The sequence below is a fragment of the Megalops cyprinoides genome, chromosome 8, assembly GCF_013368585.1.
Source record: "Megalops cyprinoides isolate fMegCyp1 chromosome 8, fMegCyp1.pri, whole genome shotgun sequence".
NCBI classification, from domain to species: domain Eukaryota; kingdom Metazoa; phylum Chordata; class Actinopteri; order Elopiformes; family Megalopidae; genus Megalops; species Megalops cyprinoides.
The window spans coordinates 39,705,171-39,725,673 of NC_050590.1; the positions used below are offsets into that span (position 1 = coordinate 39,705,171).

The 20,503-nt window shown below is 40.4% G+C and overlaps 1 protein-coding gene across 1 annotated transcript in view; it reads right to left on the bottom strand.

Moving 5' to 3' along the window:
• Window positions 1–374: 374 nt before the first annotated feature.
• LOC118782115 (toll interacting protein) overlaps window positions 375–20,503 on the bottom strand; it is a 37,365-nt gene continuing 17,236 nt past the window's right edge. Inside the window, exons 3-6 of the mRNA XM_036535370.1 lie at window positions 14,108–14,290; window positions 13,144–13,296; window positions 6,899–6,989; window positions 375–1,910 (exon numbers count right to left, since the gene is read on the bottom strand). Of these exons, the coding sequence (XP_036391263.1) occupies window positions 1,690–1,910; window positions 6,899–6,989; window positions 13,144–13,296; window positions 14,108–14,290 (648 nt within the window). The 3' untranslated portion in view covers window positions 375–1,689. The remainder of the gene's footprint in view (window positions 1,911–6,898; window positions 6,990–13,143; window positions 13,297–14,107; window positions 14,291–20,503) is intronic.

Below are 20,503 nucleotides of genomic sequence, written 5' to 3' on the forward strand. Positions count from 1 at the left end.
TTTCAGACATTTCAAAACAATGAAGATGTGTGGCAGCAAAATACTGGCTGCTGATCACACAAATATAGCCACAACCTTTTCACAAAGATTCCTTATTATTGCCTGCATTTAAAACTCATAAAGGAAAGGAAAACAACACTTCAGAGAGAGTTTGAGTGCCAAGAATTTTCAGCTTTGCATTTTGTTGTGTTGATTTATCTGAAAACTAATAAAGTTGATTGCAAAAAGCTTTTCAGTTTGTTTAGCACACAATTAACAACCAGAAAGAACAAATTAGATTATTAAAAATGTGAAGCATTTTGACACCAAGTTATCAAGTTTAGTCATTATGTTGCAGTAGCATTTGAATAATTTCTCATCTTAACAGGTGATTGGGGAGGCATTACACACAATTTGAGTCACCACTTACTAGGTTACACAGTGTAGAGTGATGAGTTGATGTTTGTGTGTCAGGCTAGGATGAAAATCTGGCATGACCCAGAAGCTACCTTTTAACTGAAAGAGAACATAGAACAAAATGCAAGATCCAGGAGTTTCTGATCCAGTATAATCAAAGCAGAATGCAACGTGCAAGGCAGCATCTTTCTTCTGCACTGTGTATGCACGCACAAACAGACAAACAACTTTTTCATGAGCATTCCATTTATACAAAATGAAACATAATAAAAATATACTAGATCATCTGGATTAGAAGTTGGTTGAAATTTGCAGGGTAGCAATAAATAGACATTCTTTGGCTTCAATCACAGAGCAGTAGCAGTACAATAATATTTAAAATCATACAACAATGCTCAAGTTGGGGTATTTCTGCATTTAACACTGGTAGCACATAGGTGATACAGATGGCATGAACTGAAACATTGACTGGGGTTTAAGCGCTGCCACTTATTATAAAAAGAAAGCATGCTGCACAGTCCTGTCATTTGAAAATGCAGAAGTGTGATTTTGATTTATCCAGAGGATGTTTTCAACAGACAATGAAATAAGCTTCGTTGGACACTGTTTATGATGGGTTGCGCAGGCTTCCAAATGTTACTGAACTGCTTGCTTGCCATACTTGACCAAAGTAAATTGAATAGTGAAAACCTTTATGCATAAGCTTTAAGATTGGCTATTAATGAATCTGTTCAGAACCATGAGGGCAATAATATCATAAATACAAGGAATGCTGGATAGTTCTGTATTTTAAAACACATTTGTGAAATAACAAAATAAATGGAAAAAATTGTTCATCACCTTTGGCAGACCACAACAGGTGTGCCTGTCTGTGTACTTGTGAGTGCTCTAATTGTATAGTGCTTAGAGGCAAATGTTTGCTTGGAATTAGCCAAAATCCAATTACATATGGAAAGCATTATAACAATAACAGCACAATATAATGGCAAAATGAGTGGGTTTGAACTTCCCTGTAAGAGCTATATATTATGTATTTGTAGTTTCTTCATACAGTATCCTTATGTACCCCATCTCTATATATTCTTTTGTTCCAACCCTCCAACCCTCCAACCCCCTTTGTACCAAAATCTCCCCAATCATATTTTAGATTTAACCATTTAAATATTTATTACTAACTTAATATAGATGTATGCCAAAAACTAGGACACAAGTACACAATGATGCACATATACAATATAGATATTTACAATATGTTGTTATGGTTATGGTTTCTGGGGTTACAATTGGCATGCATTACAACTCCTCAGTCATCTGCAGGAGTGAATTGATGGCAGCATCCTTGTTCCCTTGCTGAGCCTCCATCACGGTACGTATCACCTCTCTGTCCAAATTGGGAAACATATCCTGCAGGGCCTTGAGGTCCTCTTCACTGCAGAGGTTCCCACGCACAGCAGGGGCAGGAGCAGCAGGCAGACCAATGGGCACCATGCCTTGGTTGTACACTGTGGGAACACCTGTAATGGGTACACAGAGAAAGCAGTCAGCCAAACCAAGTCCTGTTTCCACTACAGGTCAAGATAGATGACCAGCAGCCAAAGCTGGATGGTATAACTGTATAACATCACTGTATTATTTCACATAGTAAGACTAACATTTCACATAATGCCATCTGACTATGCATGACTTCTTATCTAAATGATTTAAATCAAGTATTTTGCACATGAACACAACAGTGTGCCACACTGGATGTGAACCCACAATCCCCAAGTCAGAACTCCAGAGTTAAACCCACTACTGAGCATTTTGGTGCATACTTGCAAAATAACAACCTTATTCATACATAATTTTCCAAATGCCTTCAAAATAAAAAGAGTAAACAAAAAGCAAATACCACAGAAAAAAACATAATGAATATAGCCGCAAGCGGCGATTACAGGGTCCAAGCACATCAGCGGAAGTTTGAATGGGTGATGGCTGCCATTGTTTCTGAGTCATCTGTCCTTGAAGACTTTATCAGGACCTTTGACCAAGATGCATTATACAAAATTCTAACTTTATTAGAGAATTGGTTTAGGAGATATGGCCAGTAAATGTTAAATAGGTCAATTTTTGCAATTGTGAAATACATGTATTATATGCAAGAATGTTTGCCATTAGAAGAAGCCAATGATTTCTGCCATCTCAGTTCAGTGAAAGTTGACCTGAGTCTAGGTTTCTGGGTCGATGAATGTTGATCTGGGTATAGCCGTCTGGAATGTAGCAAAGTGTAGTTTTTGACTGGGGGAGAGGTGGAAAGTGAGTTTGCCATGTAATTTTCATACAGATTGCTATTTGACACATCAAAAACAATCCTGCAAAGTTTCATGATGATAGGTCATAGTTAAGTCAGTTTAAGGGCTCCTGAAATTTGATTGGCTGATGGCGGCCATCTTGTTTGCGCTATCAACTTGTCCTTAAAGACTGTGTCTTTGACCAAGACACAGCATTCAACATTTGAGGTGAAAAAAAGAATTTTGATTCTAGCCCAAACGGTTCAAGAGTTATAAGCCAAAACGTGTTGTGGCTCGCTACAGCACCACCATCTGGCCAATCGCACTATGTGCTTGGACCCCTAATAAAAATCAGAACAAACACAATAGGGTTCCAGCACTACGTGCTTGGACCCCTAATAATAAAAATTAGAGCAAACACAATAGGGTTCCAGCACTACATGCTTGGACCCCTACTCACAATAACAATAATAATATCAAGTTAAACCAGGTGTCAATAAAATTAAAGTATGTATAAAAAGGAAAATTATTTAAAACTAAGTAAAGATTTGTCCTTTCTAATATCACTTGCAGTGTGCACCAAACCTTTGATTGTATACAGTACAGTGGAGGGCTACCTCATAGACAACAACCCTCGGCAGATGTGGAGGGGTATCCAGGCTATAAGCAACTACAAAGGCCAGAGCCCAACGACCACCGGCAGCAGCAGCACGCTGGCAGAGGAGCTGAACAGCTTCTTTGCCCGCTTTGAGGCCACCACACACCTGCACACACTGCCTCCCCACAACTCCAGCACCCCCCCCCCCCCTCTCTCTCCAGGAGCATAAGGTGAGAAGGACACTGAGAGCAGTGAACCCCAGGAAAGCTGCTGGACCTAATGGCATCCCGGGGACTGTGGTCAAGGCATGCGCAGACCAGCTGGCAGGGATCCTCACCAAGCTGTTCAACCTCTCCCTGACGCATGCCACCGTCCCTTCATGTCTGAAGGCCGCCACCATCATCCCCATTCCTAAAAAACCTGCCATAGACAGCCTCAGTGACTACAGACCCATAGCCCTCACGTCTGTAGTCATGAAGTGTTTTGAGCGGCTAGTCTCTCAGCACATCAGAGACTGCCTCCCTCCCTCCTTCGACCCCCACCAGTTCCTTATAGAGTGAACCGATCTACGGAGGACGCCATCACCACAACACTTCACAGAGCGCCGAGTCATCTGGAGAACCGGAAGAGCTATGTGAGGATGCTCTTCGTGGATTACAGCTCAGCGTTTAACACAATCATCCCGGACATATTAGTTACCAAACTGTTCAAACTGCAGATCCCCCTCCCCACCTGCACCTGGATCAAACATTTTCTCACAAACCGCCCACAATCTGTCAGAGTTGGCCCCCACCTCTCCTCCACGCTTACACTCAGCACTGGTTCTCCTCAGGGCTGCGTGCTGAGCCCCCTACTGTACGCCCTGTACACTTATGACTGCGCTCCGTCCCACCCAACCAACGCCACCATTAAGTTTGCGGACGACACCACCGTGGTTGGGCTCATCTCCAATGGGGATGAGATGGCATACAAGGCTGAGATAGAGAAACTGTCTGTGTGGTGCTCAGAAAATAACCTGTCACTGAACATCCTTAAAACAAAAGAACTTATCATGGACTTCAGGAAACACAGACAAGTCCATGCCCCTCTCCTCATCAACAGAGAACGTGTGGAAACTGTCACCACCTTCAGGTTTCTGGGCACCCACATCTCTGCAGATCTCTCCTGGACATCCAACACCAAGGCCTTAGTGAAGAAGGCTCAGCAGCGGCTGCACTTCCTGCGTGTCCTCAGGAAGAACAACCTGGACAAGAAGCTGCTGCTGGCCTTCTATCACTCCTGTGTGGAGAGCATATTAACATACTCTCTGGGGGTGTGGTACGCAGGCTCCACAGCTGAGGACAGGAAGGCTGTGCAGAGGGTTATTAATACCGCCCAAAAAATTATCGGCTGCCCTCTGCCCTCCCTGGACGACATATCCAGATCCCGCTGCCTCAGTAAAATTAAGGCCATCACAGGAGACCCCTCACATCCCGCCTATCACCTGTTTGACCTGTTGCCCTCCGGACGGCGCTTCAGGTCAATCAAGTCCCACACCACCAGACTAACCAATAGCTTCTTCCCCTGGGCCAATACGGACTGCTAACAAACACTGACACCCCCCCCCCCCCCCCCCCCCCCCAGCCCTCTGCCTCAATACAACTGTGCAATTCCACTGTGCACTTTAAGTAGTTTTTAAAAGGCCATATTATTGCACAAGTTTTTCTTTATATTTCTTTTTATTTACAGTGTGTCTTCTTTTTAAATTTGTATTTTATTGTATTTTATTGTATATTTTGTATATTTTTTTTCTATGTCGTGTGCCTTATTTGTATTGTGTTTACATAAATGTTCCACAGTGCGCTGTTGTTGCAGACCACCCACAATTTCGTTGTACCCCCACCGTGCAATGACAGTTAAGTCTATTCTGATTCTGATTCTGTAACAGTTCCATCTGCTTTGTCTTTAGCAAGGATATAATTGTGTTTTAAAAGATTTTAAATATTTAAAATCTTTAAATCTACTCTAGACACCACAGTCAGCCAATGTACAGTGACCAAGACCACAGTAATATGTGACCTCTTCTTTATTTTAGTAAGGAGCCCAGCCGGAGAATTTTGTACCAGCTGGAAAGTGAGAAAGACCATCATTATTAGTAGAGAGAATTAAAACAATAAAGACATACTGCTATGAAAGCATAAATAACTCTTACTTAAGACAGAAATGATCTGAGTCTAGAAATGTTCTGAAGCTGATAAACTGCAACTCTGTGTCAACTTCTCAACTTCTGCTGTTATTAATCAAATATTGGGGTCAAACAGAACATTAAAATAACATTAAACATTCTTTCCATTTGGAATTTGAGACTCAAGATCAGAACTGAGCAGTTCTGATTCAAATTTAGAATGACCATTACAGGATCAAATGATTATAACTGCCACATTCAGGTAAGGGGAATTACATTATAGTTCCATTCATATTTACTCATGCCCAGATTCAACAGGACCAAAACTGCTGTAAGAGAAAACATTTATAGCTGGAGATCTCCATATCAACCCTCCCATCTCCAGGATGCAAAGTGAAAGAGTACTATCCAAAGTCACCTGCATGATGCTGGCCTTCATGGCCAAATATATTCTGAAGGCAAAGCACAAAAAGAAGTGTTTAAATTTGAGAATCTAATTTGACTTAATATTAAATGATGCAAACACAGTCAAAGTAGAACAGCATCACATAAACTGCTCACTAATTCTTTGGTTTGCAGTAGCTGTTCGAAAATGGATGGGAGAAGCATGAGACAGGAAGCAGAAGATCAAAGACAAAACCAAGAAACAGTAAAATTAAATATCCTCCATGAATCATGCTGCTCAAAGCCGAATGAGGCAACACGGCAAGCACATCATGAATGCTGCAATCTCCAAGAATAAGAACAATCACTTCTAAATTTCTCACGAAATAAAGATGCTTTTTTAGAGTTTCAGATTTCCTTAGCAGGGTGCCATTTGTACCTTCATGAATAATTATGGAAGGAATATAATTTCAGTTACTGTAGCTACAGCTATGTCAAGGACTCTAGCAACTGGAAGGCTTCCAAATTCATTCTTAGTCATTAGAGGATAAAACATACATAAAGAGCCTTTAACAGAATTCCATCAGTGTCTTAACTGGAGGCTTTCTAAATCATCAAACACTTCAAATTTGGGGGTGCAGGAAGGTTACGAGTATTCAGTCCTGTCATCACAGTAATCCAGTCGTATTTTGTGTCAAGGAAAAAAAAGAAGGAGCAGCGAGTTTGCGGGAGTAGGTAGAAGGTGCTGTCCTGGTTTCCTTTACTGGGTAATTCACTTCCTACTTATGAGGTGTGACAAAGATTGCTGGCATAGCACCTAAACAGGATCTACTGCCTACTTTTCCACATGCTCTCCAGACTGGACTTCAAGAAGTCCTACATCCACTGTGACAGCATCTTCATTTAGACAGAGCATGAACTTGATGGGGTTCCAGAGAGTGACAGATAGTGGGATCAGGATGTTAGTAAGATATTGACCATGCATTACTACAGTGCCTGTGTTTTTGGAATATACTGGTATGTTGAGTTACCCATCAGCATGCACACGTATGCAATGTCTGCATCAGTACATAGAAGTTCACACACCTGCAATGGGCACGTATCCGACTCCCTGCTGGTAGACTGTGGGCATGAGGACCACAGGCTGCGGTTGTATCATCATACCTGCAGGCATCGACTGAAACCAGAGAAATGCACAATCAGAGCCAGGGAAACTGCCTTCAAGTACCATGCTTCCTCTGTGGATAACCAGCTACCCAAAAAGCCCACAGCTGATGAGAAAAAGATCCTTTCTTCCTCCAAAAATCAATTGACATCATTGTTCATGAAGAGAAGTCAGAATAACAATGGTGGCCATTTTGATACACAGAAGGCAAAACAATTTAGAGATATGGTGGAGCCAATTTGGAGCCATGGCAGATTGGGCAAGCAGGCACCAAAAGACACTGGGAAAACTCATAAAATGAGACTATACATTAATGATCTGCGAAATATGTGTAATGTTATGTGAAATATTGTAATTCAGAAATTAAGACATTCAGGTTGGTTGGCCAGTGTAAGTTTTATCAAGTGCCAGGTCAGCATTGATGCTGTGTGCAAGAGGAATCTGTTCAGCCCTCAGGTATGCAATAGAAAATGATAATGTTTTTAAGTAATGTTTACAAAATTACACTCGGCATATAAGAAAACTTTATATAGTCAACTGCATAAAATGACCCAGATCTCTGGAACAAAACCATTCTTACACTAACAGTTTGAAAATTCAGCTTGTAAGAATCAAACAATCCATCAATTTGCTCTCACACATGTCAATAAGGCATTCAGCTGTTATGATTTCAACAAAGAAAATCTCCTAATGTTAATTATCAAAGCACCTAGGGCTGTGTATTTTCCCATGCGCGTAAGTCAAAAAAGCGCACAGCTATGCACTTTTCAGCCTATGTGTATTCTCCCCTTGACTTAAGTTTATGATTGGTGCGCCATGAAGGCAGTTACACGCTTCGGGTGGAGCAACCCCAAAATCTGGGCATTTCTTATGTAAGCACAGTTTACGCATATTCTGCCCTTGACTTACGTGCTTTTCAGCTATGCGCTTCTGAGGGCTGTAGTAAGTCAAGCGCCACAACACAGCGAAACACCATATTGCCTTTTAAGTCAGTCCTACTTTTAACATTATTATACAAATAAAGTTCAAAATTTACGATATTTGTGTGCCATTATTTTTAAACTACAATAATATTTCTTGTAACCTTATATTACATTGTTAAACAGAAAAAAATCCTAACATCACATGGTCTTGTGAACAAGCCTGGTAAATAATTAGTTCAATTAGAATTAAACAGAAATATCAATTAAGATGAGTATAAATAGGACCAATCTTCTAGTATGCCTTAACAATCCTAACCCAAAATGCCTGCTCTGCATTTGCTTGTGCTCCTGAGAGAGTGGGAAAGACGGAGAAGAGCTCGCCAAACACAAAGAAGATGGTCACGAGTATTCTGACCTCGTTTGGATATACTGGGGCTCACTGATGCGCAGTGCATCCAGCGATTTCGTCTCGACCATGAAGCCGTCATCCACCTGTGCAGACTCCTGGACGAACAGCTTAACAGCCACAGTAATCGCCCACATTCCCTACCGGTCCTCATCAAAATCACCAGTGCTCTGTCTGTTCTTGCATCTGGGTCGTTTCAGAGGGTGGCTGAATTTTTAATAATAGGCTACTCAGCATAAGTTCAAACGTGGACATTGGAACATGCATTTTGTTGTATCGTTTCCTCAATAGTGCGTTTTTATTAATGAATCTCCATTAATAAAGTCAAACATGCCTTTATACATAGGCCTATCACATGTGTCATCTGGTATATTTACTTTATTTTTGGGTTTATGTCATACATAGAAACAAATGCTTTCCTTTGAGGCGATTCGTAATATAGCTCTCCCTTTGCATTTATTTTCAAAATCAGAGTCTGGTTTATGGTTTGAATGGATTTCAATGACATTCACATGGTAAATGCATAAGTCCACATTCCATGTTTTCCCGACAGCCAAAATAAACGAGGCTGTGACTCAGTCTACTTCTATTCTAAATAAATCACGCCTCTTTCATGAGCCCACCTTCATTCTGAAGTTAAGCGCTGTGGGCGTGATCGGATCACGTAGGGGAGAATACGCGTAACTGAAATGCGCGTAACTGGAGGCGCGCAAAAAAGGACTTAAGCACGAATGGGAGAATACAGCCCCTAGCCTGTACATTATATCTACTGAAGAAAAGGTTTAGTGAAGTTTCTGGATGCCAGTAGACTAATAACGTCACTTTCTACAGTGGAAAACACTGCCTTCTTCCACATGTGTTAATATCAGGGAAAGAAAAGCAGGTGAGAAATTCAGCACTACATGGTTGTCTTAGATTCTGTTAAGTTAGGGAAGTAATGTGAACATGCAAAAAACAACAGTGCAATTATCACAGAGACACTGGCAAACAATCAAAGAGTTAAATTATGCTTTAACTTAGCTAAGAATACTGACTGCAATAGTCCTTTATTTATTTAACTTGGACCCATCCATGGATCCATGGACCCATAACGGGTGGGCATCAGGGGCCCATGAGCCATGCACAAAAATAATATTGTCTTGGACTGCCTTTCTGTGAAAAAAGTCTTTTTGTCAGTTTTTGTCAGTGTTCCTGACAACAAGAGGCACTGCCCCATTTGCGGCTCATTGCTGCTCACTGCTACACTTGCAAGCACTATGTTTCGATGTATTGCGACCCCACAGTATGACTGAGCTCTACCGACTATGTGTAAGTAAGGTGAGTCAGTCCCAGAATTGGACTGAATTGAGTCGGACCAATTGATATTGTAGCCAGACCAAGAGCTGAATTTTGCAAAAGCAGATGTAACAGGAGTAGAATGAGGTACACCAGCAGACACAGCTGCAAAGAGGTTCAAATACATGGTCTGAATCATATGTATGAATTTGTTTCCAAAACCAAAGTGCTCAAGAACAAACTAATAGTCCCACTCCAAGCGGTCAGAAGCTTGCTCTGAATCTAGGGATGAAACAGCACATGGAGGATTCAGATGTGAAGCTTTGGCAATGACACGACACAAGCAATGCATATTATCTGGTGCCAGCCACCCCTTATACACACTGTTTGGTCTGGGTGTATGAGCTTTTCAAGTACTTTTTCGAATTTAGCAAACATTTTCATTTTTGTTCCAGCTAAACCAATAGCTCTGTAAGTGGCACAAATTGAGGAGGTCATGTTGGAATTATCCTGGCAGAACTGTCAACAGCAGTGTTAACTGGATTCAAGAATTACTTGTCCAAGCATATCCCAAAACTGTAAAATGAATTCAAGATGAATGAAATGAATGAATTCAGGATGAATGAAATGAATTCAATCAATGGCTGGTGCTTTCACTTTCTTAATATCTAAAAATACAGATTTAACTTCTGATAGGGACAATGGTTCACCTAATATCCATGTTTTCTCAGTATTGGCAAACTGAATTTTTAAAAGCTGATGGCATGCAGATATCTCTAGGCCATGAGTAGAACTATATACATCAGAATAAAACTGGCTGAATGGTATTTTTTCTATAAAATCCAAAGTGGTTGGGGACTTCATCACCAAAATTGTTGATTTTGCTTCAACATGTTTAAGCTGCAATGCCAATAAATGGCTTGGGGTACTCCCCTGACTACAGTATTTTTGTCGTTCTCTTTGCATTATAAATTCTGCTATATGTCATAGGAGACCACTGAGTTCCGGTCTAAATGTTTTCAGCTCGGTCTCCTTCTTAGTTGAGAAATTTCCTTTCAGTGATTGTTCAAATAAATGACAATGATTTTCCAATTCATCAGTTTTCTTGACTTATGATTCATGAAGATGGGAAAAGTGTAGTACTGCCCCATATGAAGCCTTTGACAGCCAACCATACCATAGTTGGGTGCTCTACCTAATTGCAATTGATGGCTAAAAATTCTCAGGTTGGTTCTAAAGTGTAAGGTGAAAGGTTTTGCAAAAGACTATTAGTAAATCTCCACCATAATTGGCTTTGGTCTTTGGATAGATTTGAAATTTGTAAATAGGCACACTGTGCTTTGACAGAATGGCTGACAGGGTTTTCATCAGCTCCATGTTACCAGATAAATCATTTGAGGACAAAATATAATCAATTCCAGAGACAGTCTATAATTTGGCAGAGAAACCTGTATAATCTGTAGTTGTGGGGTTATGTATTCCAATCCAAAGTGAAGAGTTATAATAAAAAGGTCCAGATCAAATTATTTTGGGGTCAATAATGGCATTCATTTCAGCTCCAATTGTCAAGGCATGGTCAGCAATGGTTAATTAGGGTACTAGTGACAGACGGTAGAAAATCATGAGTGTTGGCAGTGTAGAGTGAAATAAATGCAAATTTCCTTCCACATTATGTAAAATGTACATAAACAAGTCTATCATATCTGTCACTGACATTGATTTCAGTTGTAACCACAAGTTTACATTTATGATTAAGGCAGTGTTAGTCTTGCTCCTATACAGCAAGTCAAGATACTTATCATGCTTATTTGGTTCATTCAAACCCCTCAAGCCAGCCAATGTAAGCTGGCAATCCAGCTATCGAGTTATATGCCTGACATCAGATAAATCCAATTAATAAACTCAGAACTCTATCCATGGATAAACAAACCATACTCACATGTCACTACTGTCACTTAACTCAGATTAAAAATCACAACTGCTGACCAAGGTTAGCTAGCAAACTAGTCAGCTGGTTAGCTAGAAAGCTAGTCCATGGAATCTTTGTTGCTTGGTTCGTCCTGGTGATGAGAGTGCTTCCTCCTCACTTTTGGAACAATGTGCCATTTGTGGCCATTGTCCTCATCTAATGAAAGCTCTCAGCCTGCTGGGTGGTCTGGAAGGTCAGGTATTCTACATTGTGGGTAACTCAAAGTGTCGCTGGACATATTAGGAAGGACGCAAAGCCCCTCTGCCTGAACTTGACCAAGGTCTCATTGTAGGCTTTCCGACACTGAGAGGTGGTGATGCTGTAATCAGGGAAGAACCGCAGTATCTTGCCTGCTTGGTGGATTAGCTTCGCTGATCTGGCTCCATGTAGGGTGCCTTGGTGGAAATTGTACCAGAGGACTTTGAAAGTCATTGTCTGCACTTATCAGCAAAGGCATTCCTGTCTCTGGAATAGATGCAGTGAGCTCGCTCGATTTCCACAGAGTGTTTCATAAATATTCTCCATTTATAAAACTTAAAATCATACATACTGTATGTTCAAAATAGTTTTGAACGAGTTTTGATTGGCACTGCAGACAGGGGGTTAGCAATAAAGATTTTTGTCTCCCTGTGGATGATTGTTTTCATATGCTTATTAATTGGTGCAATGGGTGATACTTCTTCCTTCTCTACGTTTTTGACATATTAATCAAGTCTCTCTTTGCTCAAAAGCAGTAAATGATTGAAAAATGTAATAAACTATGAAATAAGGGGTAATGATTTTTGCAGTCCTAGTAATTTGCAACCATAATATCCATTGGTCATGCGATCATCACATACCTGCAGATTTAATGACAACTAGCTGGCCTAAGCTTATTCATTTCATTTTTGTGCATTAATTACTGCTGTCCATACAAATCAAACAGTGTTTGAGAGTATTTGTTTAAACGCATTTTTCTGCAGAGAGAATCCATAGCTTTCATCAGATTTTCAGAGGGGCCTAAAACCCAAAAACCATTAAGAGGCACTGCCATACACAATTGTTTTGTTCCATGTTTTAAGGCATTAGCCAATGACCTTTTTGAATTGAAAGAAAAACTGTGTTCAAAAACAAATGCTCATTTGACCCTTTCCTCTGGAACTCTGCTTTAAGAATCAACTACCTAGAATTTAATTGTCCTTTACAGAAGTGATTCACATAAACTGTGTGAACTGTATATATTGTTACCTATTTGTTAACAATTTTAACAAATTTGGATGTGTTAATACAAAAAATACCCAAAATGTGTTCTAGTTTTTTCATTTCAACTTAATATCAGTTAAGACGACACTGGTCGTCTAGGAATGGTTCGCGTGACTTCCTCTTCTCTATTTGCACTGCTTAGCCTGCAAGCCTTATCAATTAAAGATTCTACCTTCAAACCTCTGGCCACATATTACTGAAGGAGTCAACAGTGGTATATCTTTTGCCTTGACTGATCCATCCAAACCACTGCTGTAGTATGCAACATGTAAAAGGGAATTTTTGATATTCAACCCAGCAGGACTCATATTCCATGCAGATAAAAAGTGGTGAGAACGTGTACTGACTCACAGTAAAGGACATGACCAGGTTGATCATTCCCTCTTTGTCATCACCCTGCCTGCCGCTCAGGCTGTACCATTCGTCCACCACACTGCCCTCCTTCAGGCTTTCTGGGATGGTGATGTGCGTCCAGGCGATTCGGTCATCCATGGAGAATGCTCTCTGGAAGGGGAGGCACAGAAAGACTCCCTGTCTTAAACTAGCCTCATGACTCCACTACGAGATCCAGCTATCACAACAGACTAACCAAACTACTAATAAAGGGGAGTGAATTTGAAGAAATAATGAAGAATAGAAAAAGTTCTGTCAAACTGACCCGACTACATAATGTGGCTAGGGCTGGTATATCAATAATTTGATCCCAACTTGCAAAAAAAAAAAAAAAATCACCTTTACTCTTTCTATTGATAAATATTAAAACATATCTAAATTTTTATAAACCCTACTCCAGTATGACCCTGTGCCTACACCTGCTGACCTTGTTACAGTTATTAGATCAAGATCAGGAAGTACCCTAAAAGCACATTAAGGGTGCTTTCACACTAGAGCCTTTGGTGCAGACCCGAGTCCGCTTGAGCCGTTAGTTTGGTTTGTTTTGTTGATGTGAAAGCTGTTTTCTGAACTCGGGTGCGCACCAAGGGACCTCACCCAAGTCCTCCAGAAAATGGGGGTCTGGGGTCCGGTTCACTTGAACTCCATTGCAGTTTGCATCTGGTGTGAAAGCTATTCAATCTAAAACCAGGAAGTAAACGCTATTTTGCCTCCTTTTTGCGTTGTTGCCTAGCGACATTGGTAAATAAAAGCTGCACATTTCTTACGTGTTGATGACGTAAACGGACCAGGGTTCGCAACAAAAAATGTAATGTGAAAGGAGACCAGCGAAGTTTGTACCAGTAAAACAGACCAAGTGTGAAAACAGCCTAAGATTTCAAGGAGGAAATCAGTCTATATCTAGCACCTAATCCTCTCTCACCTCGTCAAAGATCTCCAGGTAGAATGAGTCCACTCCAGGCGGGACAGTGCACTGGATCACCTTGTTCCAGCGTGGATTCTTGGCACCATTGTGAGCGGTAGGGGTTTCATAAACAGCATAGCCCAGTCGGACCCGGCAGTACGGGTCCATCCGAGTCATTCCGTAGTTCTTTGCCAGCTTGGCCTGGAATGGGTGACAGCAATTCACTCACAAATCTGCCGAATAACCCAACATATGGACATTATACACTGGCACCAGTACAGGTAGCCAAACACACAATATTTGGCCCACTTATCCATTATCTTTCCGTTATGATCCAGACATCACTCAAACATTTTAATCTGCTAATGGTGTGCTAACATTAGCACATCTGCTAATGTTTTGCAAAGGTTTAAGAGCCACACAACCATCAGGTGCTTGAGTGTATTAAGTAAACTGGCACAACAGCACTACCATGTCTTAAATGTAATAAAGCAGACAACCACTGCTGGTTAGCCTTTGCACATGTTTATTTTTGGCAGTCTCATTGTGAGATCAAGTATATTTTGAATAAATGCATGAAATCTTCATACACATTTATGAACTGAAGCAACTGCAAGATAGGACTGTCATGGCTGAGTATACTGAGAGTAGCTAATGAAAACTACTGAGTAGGTGTTGTGCAGACTGAAACTAGGGCTGTGACAGTAATTATTTTTTCTTCCCGCGGTAATAAAGCAACAAATTACCGCGATTTAGCGGTTTAAATAACATAAACATAAACATAAACATAACACTGAAAATAAACTAAAAATAAGTTATATTAGTTATATAACTTAAGTTAAAAATAAACATATTGTTCATTGTTCAGGAGTGAAGTCTTCTCGCTGTTTGCACCTATATTTCTGAATGGGGGTAAAATTAGAATGTTTTTTTTAAATAACGTTAAAACTATAATATGAAATTATGAAAGTGCAGCACACAAATGGTGAATGAACCAGCCCGTTTGGCGTTGCTTTGGTGTCTGTAGCACAAATGGTTTAGGTGCAGTTAGAGCTAGAAGAATAAATAGTAGTAAGGGACACAAAAACAACAGCGTGCTTGCCCTTTGGGCAACCACACTAATTAACAGGTGCATTTTAAGTAAGAGTAATGCTAAAGCTTGGTCGGACAAAGACAAGGGTGTCTATCTGCGGGAGACCATCGAGGGAGAACATCAGGATGAACAACAACACGCCATGGATCACCCGATCCCTGTGATCATCTCCAGTGTGGTGGGACTGACTCTTCATATCCCAGGCCTAGAAATTCTCTGTTCTCCCATTCTCATGTGTCTAAATCCTCTTTTGAATTTCACACTGTTACAGTTACTGACCCCTCTAGAGTGTGTTTTTCTTTACAGTCCCCCTGGCCCCCGGGAGACTTCCTTGAGGAGCTGGATATTTTTCAGTTCCTTCCCAGAAGATTGAACCCCCCTAATCTCCTGGGGGTTTTCAACATCTCCCTCGAGAACTCTCAAGCTTCTGGATTCCACCCACTGCTCCACTCCTTTGACTTCACACTAATACAGTAGCTGCTAACACACATAGCAGGCAGACAGCTGGATCTGGTCTTCCCCAGGGACTGCGCCACCTCAGACCTGAAAGTTACCCCCTCCAGCTCTCTGATCACTTCTCTGTCTCTTTTTCTCTATATCCTCCTCCACAACCCACCCTGGTCATTACCTCTGTCACCTCTGACCATTGTATACACAAGCTTTCATCTTCAGCCCTCTCTTCCACAGTTCTCTCTTCTCTCCCACCCCTTGATGCTTTCTCTAAATTGTCTACTGACTCTGCTACATCCACACTTTTTTCTTCTCTGTCCTCTCACTTCCAGGCCTGTACGACTCACTCCACTGTGTCCTTGGTTAATGGATTCACTTCACGAGAACAGAGCCGGGCTTCATGCTACAGAACGGAAGTGGAGAAAATCCAGCTCCTCCACCGATCTACTGAATATATATCAAGCACTTCTCTCTGCTTGCTCTGCAAGTGTGATGTCAGCAAAGGCTTCCTGCTATGAATTGAAAATGCAAAGCTCACTTCCTAATCCATGCAGACTTTTCTTTATTTTCTACTTTTTCTTCGCTTCCCCACTCCCCTCTGTGGATGACTTTGCCGATCATTTCAACCTAAAGATTGTAAACATTTATAACTCCCTCCAATCCCCACAGCCCTCATCTCTCACCACTTCCTCTTTTTCCACCCTCTTCCTTTTTCTTCCTTTCTCTTTCTAAACTTTCCCCTATTTTATATGCTGATGTTGCTCATCTCCTTACATCACATCCACCCACTACCTGTGCCCTGTATCCCATTCCTTCACCTCTCCAGAAGACTGTTGCTCTCAGTCTTCTTCCATTCATCAGTGATCTGATGAATCTATCACTCTCCACAGGCAGTGTGCTAACAGCCTTCAAGGAGGCACAAGTCACACCCCTACTGAAGAAGAGGACTCAAGACACATCTGATGAATGAGCTGTGGCTAACCAGCTATCCTCCTTTCTCTTCTGCAATAACCTTCGACTCTTTTCAGTCTCGCTTCAGAGCTGGTCATTCCACAGAGACTGCCCTATTCTCCATTACTGAGGCTCTTCAATCAGGCAGAGCTTCCTCCCACTCCTCAGTCTTGATTCCTCTAGACCTCTCCGCAGCCTTTCTTTCAGAGTGTCCTGTAATGGTGGGTTGTCTATACCCCAAAGGCTACTGGTGTCCCTCAAGGCTCTACTTGGCTCCCTTCGCCAATACCGATTTTTAAAATAACAATTTGGCCGATGGCTGAAGCCGATACCAATGTTTTTTGTTTGTTTGTTTCTTTCTTATGCTTCCAAGCCCACCATAGGCTGGGAAACATATTGTTTTTGTTCTGTTTTTTTATGCTTCCAAACCCATGGGCTAGGAAGCATATTGTTTTCGTTGTTTTTTTTTTTTAGTTTATTTTTACCCCCTACCCCAATATTTACAAAAAATTTCTTCGCGATAAGCCTCCTACATCGTTAGTCTAGGGAATGTGAAATCTGGTCCTGGACGTAGCCCAAGAGGTCTACTAATCAAATTGCACAGGGTTTATGGATATCTGCTATAATCTGGAGGTTACCTGGATCAAAAGCCTACCTGTGCCATAAAATCATCACAACAGATTTTTCCCATGGCTATTCTCCAAAACAGTAAGAGCTATTCACACCAATCCTGGTAGGTTTGTGCCGCATGTGTACGCAATTCTGTCAGAGTTGCCCCCCTCCATAAAAAATTCTATAAAATATAATCTAAAAATATAATGGGAGTCTATGAAAATACTTGCAGTACTGAATTCTTCCATGAGAGGCGCAATCCGTGTCTTGAAAAGGAAACTCATACAAGACTTGGCAGACACAAAACATGGCGGTGCACGAACACAGGCTCCGCATAAAATTTAGGGTTACTATGCTATGAATCTCAAGTTCGGTCTTCAACTGAGGAAAGTACTAAAGTTAACGTCCATGTACTTTACAAATGATTACATTCCTCTCCTCAATACATGTTGCAAGTCTTTCAATCACCGCGTAGTGACTCATTGCGCTACCTTGCCGGCTAACTAATGTATAAACGATTACATTCTTCTAATTACTGTATCTTGGTAGGATGGTGAAATGAACGATTATTGTATTACCATTCTTCTAATAAATATTAATGCACGCTAGCTAACTACTTACAATCAATTACATTCTGTGAATGTTGTCATCCTTGTGTCTGCAATCATCTCATTATTGTATTACCATTCTGCATGCATCTAACGTGCTAACATCCACAACTCGTTGTGTAGTGAATGCGGTGCTAGCTAGGTTGCTAATATTTTACTGTGTCACTACGCTAGCTAGCTAGCAATACTCGTCATGTAGCCTTTTAATATTACCATGCAGTGAATGGTGTGCTAGCTAGGTTGCTAGCTAGCTAGTTTTGTAAAACCAAAGTGCTTGCACCTTGCCAGTATGATTGAATTAAATAAGCTAAGCAAGATATTACATTTCCAAAGTTTCTTATGATAGTCACTGCAATGAAAATGTTTCAGAACTTAGTTTAATATCAAAGGGTGTTTGCTGGTTTGCTAGTATTAAGAATACATTTACGAATTAGTTTTGTAAAACCGAAGTGCGCTTGTTTAGGTCTGTTCGAACAAATCTTGTTATGACTATCACTATAAAATAATGTCTTGTATCTGTAAATGAAAACCTAGTTGACCAGCAAGCTAGATTCCGTTCATCACTGCAATTAAATACCATTAACTCAGCTGCAGCTGATTTTGTGTTAAATTCTGTTTATCATTAGAAAAACAGAAAAGCAAGATTAGAACATTTTGAACTTCACCATATTTGTCTGGCACTTTGCCAGTACGATTGAATTAAATAGGCTAAGCAAGATATTATGTTTCCAAAGTTTCTTACATTATTCGCTGCAATGAAAATGTTTCATAATGTAGTTTATATCAAACTGTGTTTGCTGTATTGCTAGTATTGTGAATATATTTATGAATTACTTTTCTAAAACCGCAGTGCACTTGTTACGGAAGACCGTATTTGAAGAAACAACTACATGGATTACCTAAGGAGCCAACTGTCCAGAAATAAGAGTCTATGTAAGATGATATTCATGATATCGTAAGCAGGTTGTTCCACTCTTTTTCCTTTATTCACTCTAACTGGTGTGTAGGGCTGCCCCCTAATAGTCGACAAAATGTTAGTCGATGAGAAGAATCTTCGTTGACCACGTTTTCCCTGGTCGGTTAGTTGCAGGGAAAAAAACCCTCAAACTCCATTCAGGAGCTGTGCCCTGTTGGTAAAAAGTTATTAGACTATGTCAGGCAGGAAATCATCCAAAGTGTGGGATCATTTCAAGTGTGTAAAGGACGACCCCAAGAAGATGACATGCAAACTCTGCATGCAAAGATTCTCCTATCATTCATCAACCTCAAACATGACTTATCATCTGACACATGTAGGGGAGAGCCGGTATGAAAGTAACACGGGACAAAAGTAACACGGCGATTTTCTCCGAGCCCATACAAGTGTGATATGCCAGACTGTGTCAGCATGTACAGCATGCAACACTTACCAGAACCCCGAAAATCGCGTGGATACATTATGCTTTTGCAGAGTTATACCCGAGAAGCTGTTTTGGATCACAGAAAGTAAATTCACTCAAGCGGTAAATTTTTTTTTTCGAATGACAAGTTGTGTCTATTGTTTCATGTGTCATAGTCAAGATCATTTGACAGTTTAATTAGTACTTTAACACATCCTGAAGTTTGCTATGTCAGAGTTTCTCAGTTTAGAAGCAAGTCAGGTTTATATGTCAGGAGTCATTGTCAGGATGATTGTAACAGTTGTTTCTTTCATCCCTCCACAATAACAACTACACTTATTATATCATTATACCAAAGTCGTTACACATTTGTACAAAAAAACAGCTGGTATTGATAGAACACACACGTGAGTTGTTGCTCACAACAAAAATTAGTTTCTGTCTGTAACGTTATCTTTTAAAATGACATTTATCTGAAAAGCGTTAGTTTCATCCCGCCTCTCCCCTAAGTAGCCTAACGTTATTATCCCTTTCGCACATAACTCATTTTTATGAAATGTAGCACGCTGTTACGTTACGATTCATTATGTTTTCATTAGCATTATTAAGCTTCTCACAGTTTTCTGTTAGCATTTGCTATATTTTTTAACGTTAAATCACTTTCCTCAAAGCTAAAATTATCTAGAATTTTTCCAATCTAGTGGTCTAATTGCACAGGTTTTAGCGTATGCACTAAACGGCTAATCACACCGGTGTGACCGTACATGCGAAAAGGTTATTCCATTATGGTACATGATTAATGGCCTAATTAAGTTTAAGGAATTGCAAAGTTAAGGCTATACGCAGCTAAATAAATATATTGTCATATACGCTGTTAGACTTATCCAAGTGTTCGTGGGGACTGGGGAAGCTAAATTACGTCGCTTACTGCATGTTTAACTTCATGTTCTGTTTTTTATTTATCATTTGTTTTGTAAGTTATTGTGTTAGTGTTACAAGTTCATAAGTGGTATTACGTTATACTGTGTTGAAATAAATTGACAAAATGTTCAGTCTCCTTGCTGGTTGCTCCGACACATTCAGAATCATTACCGCTTTTTCCATTAGCATTGTCATTAACAGGCGGCTCACTTTGTGCGTGCGCTTGTAAAATTTATATTTTAAAGGCTCATTATTACGGTTTTGTATTTCTCTGTAACGTAGCACAGTGTTAACAATGTTACTTATAAGATTCTTCCTCAGTCCTGGAACTCAAATCATTTTCTGATGCCCCAAAAAAATATATTTAAATAGTTAAATTAATGTCATAAATGTGCAACGA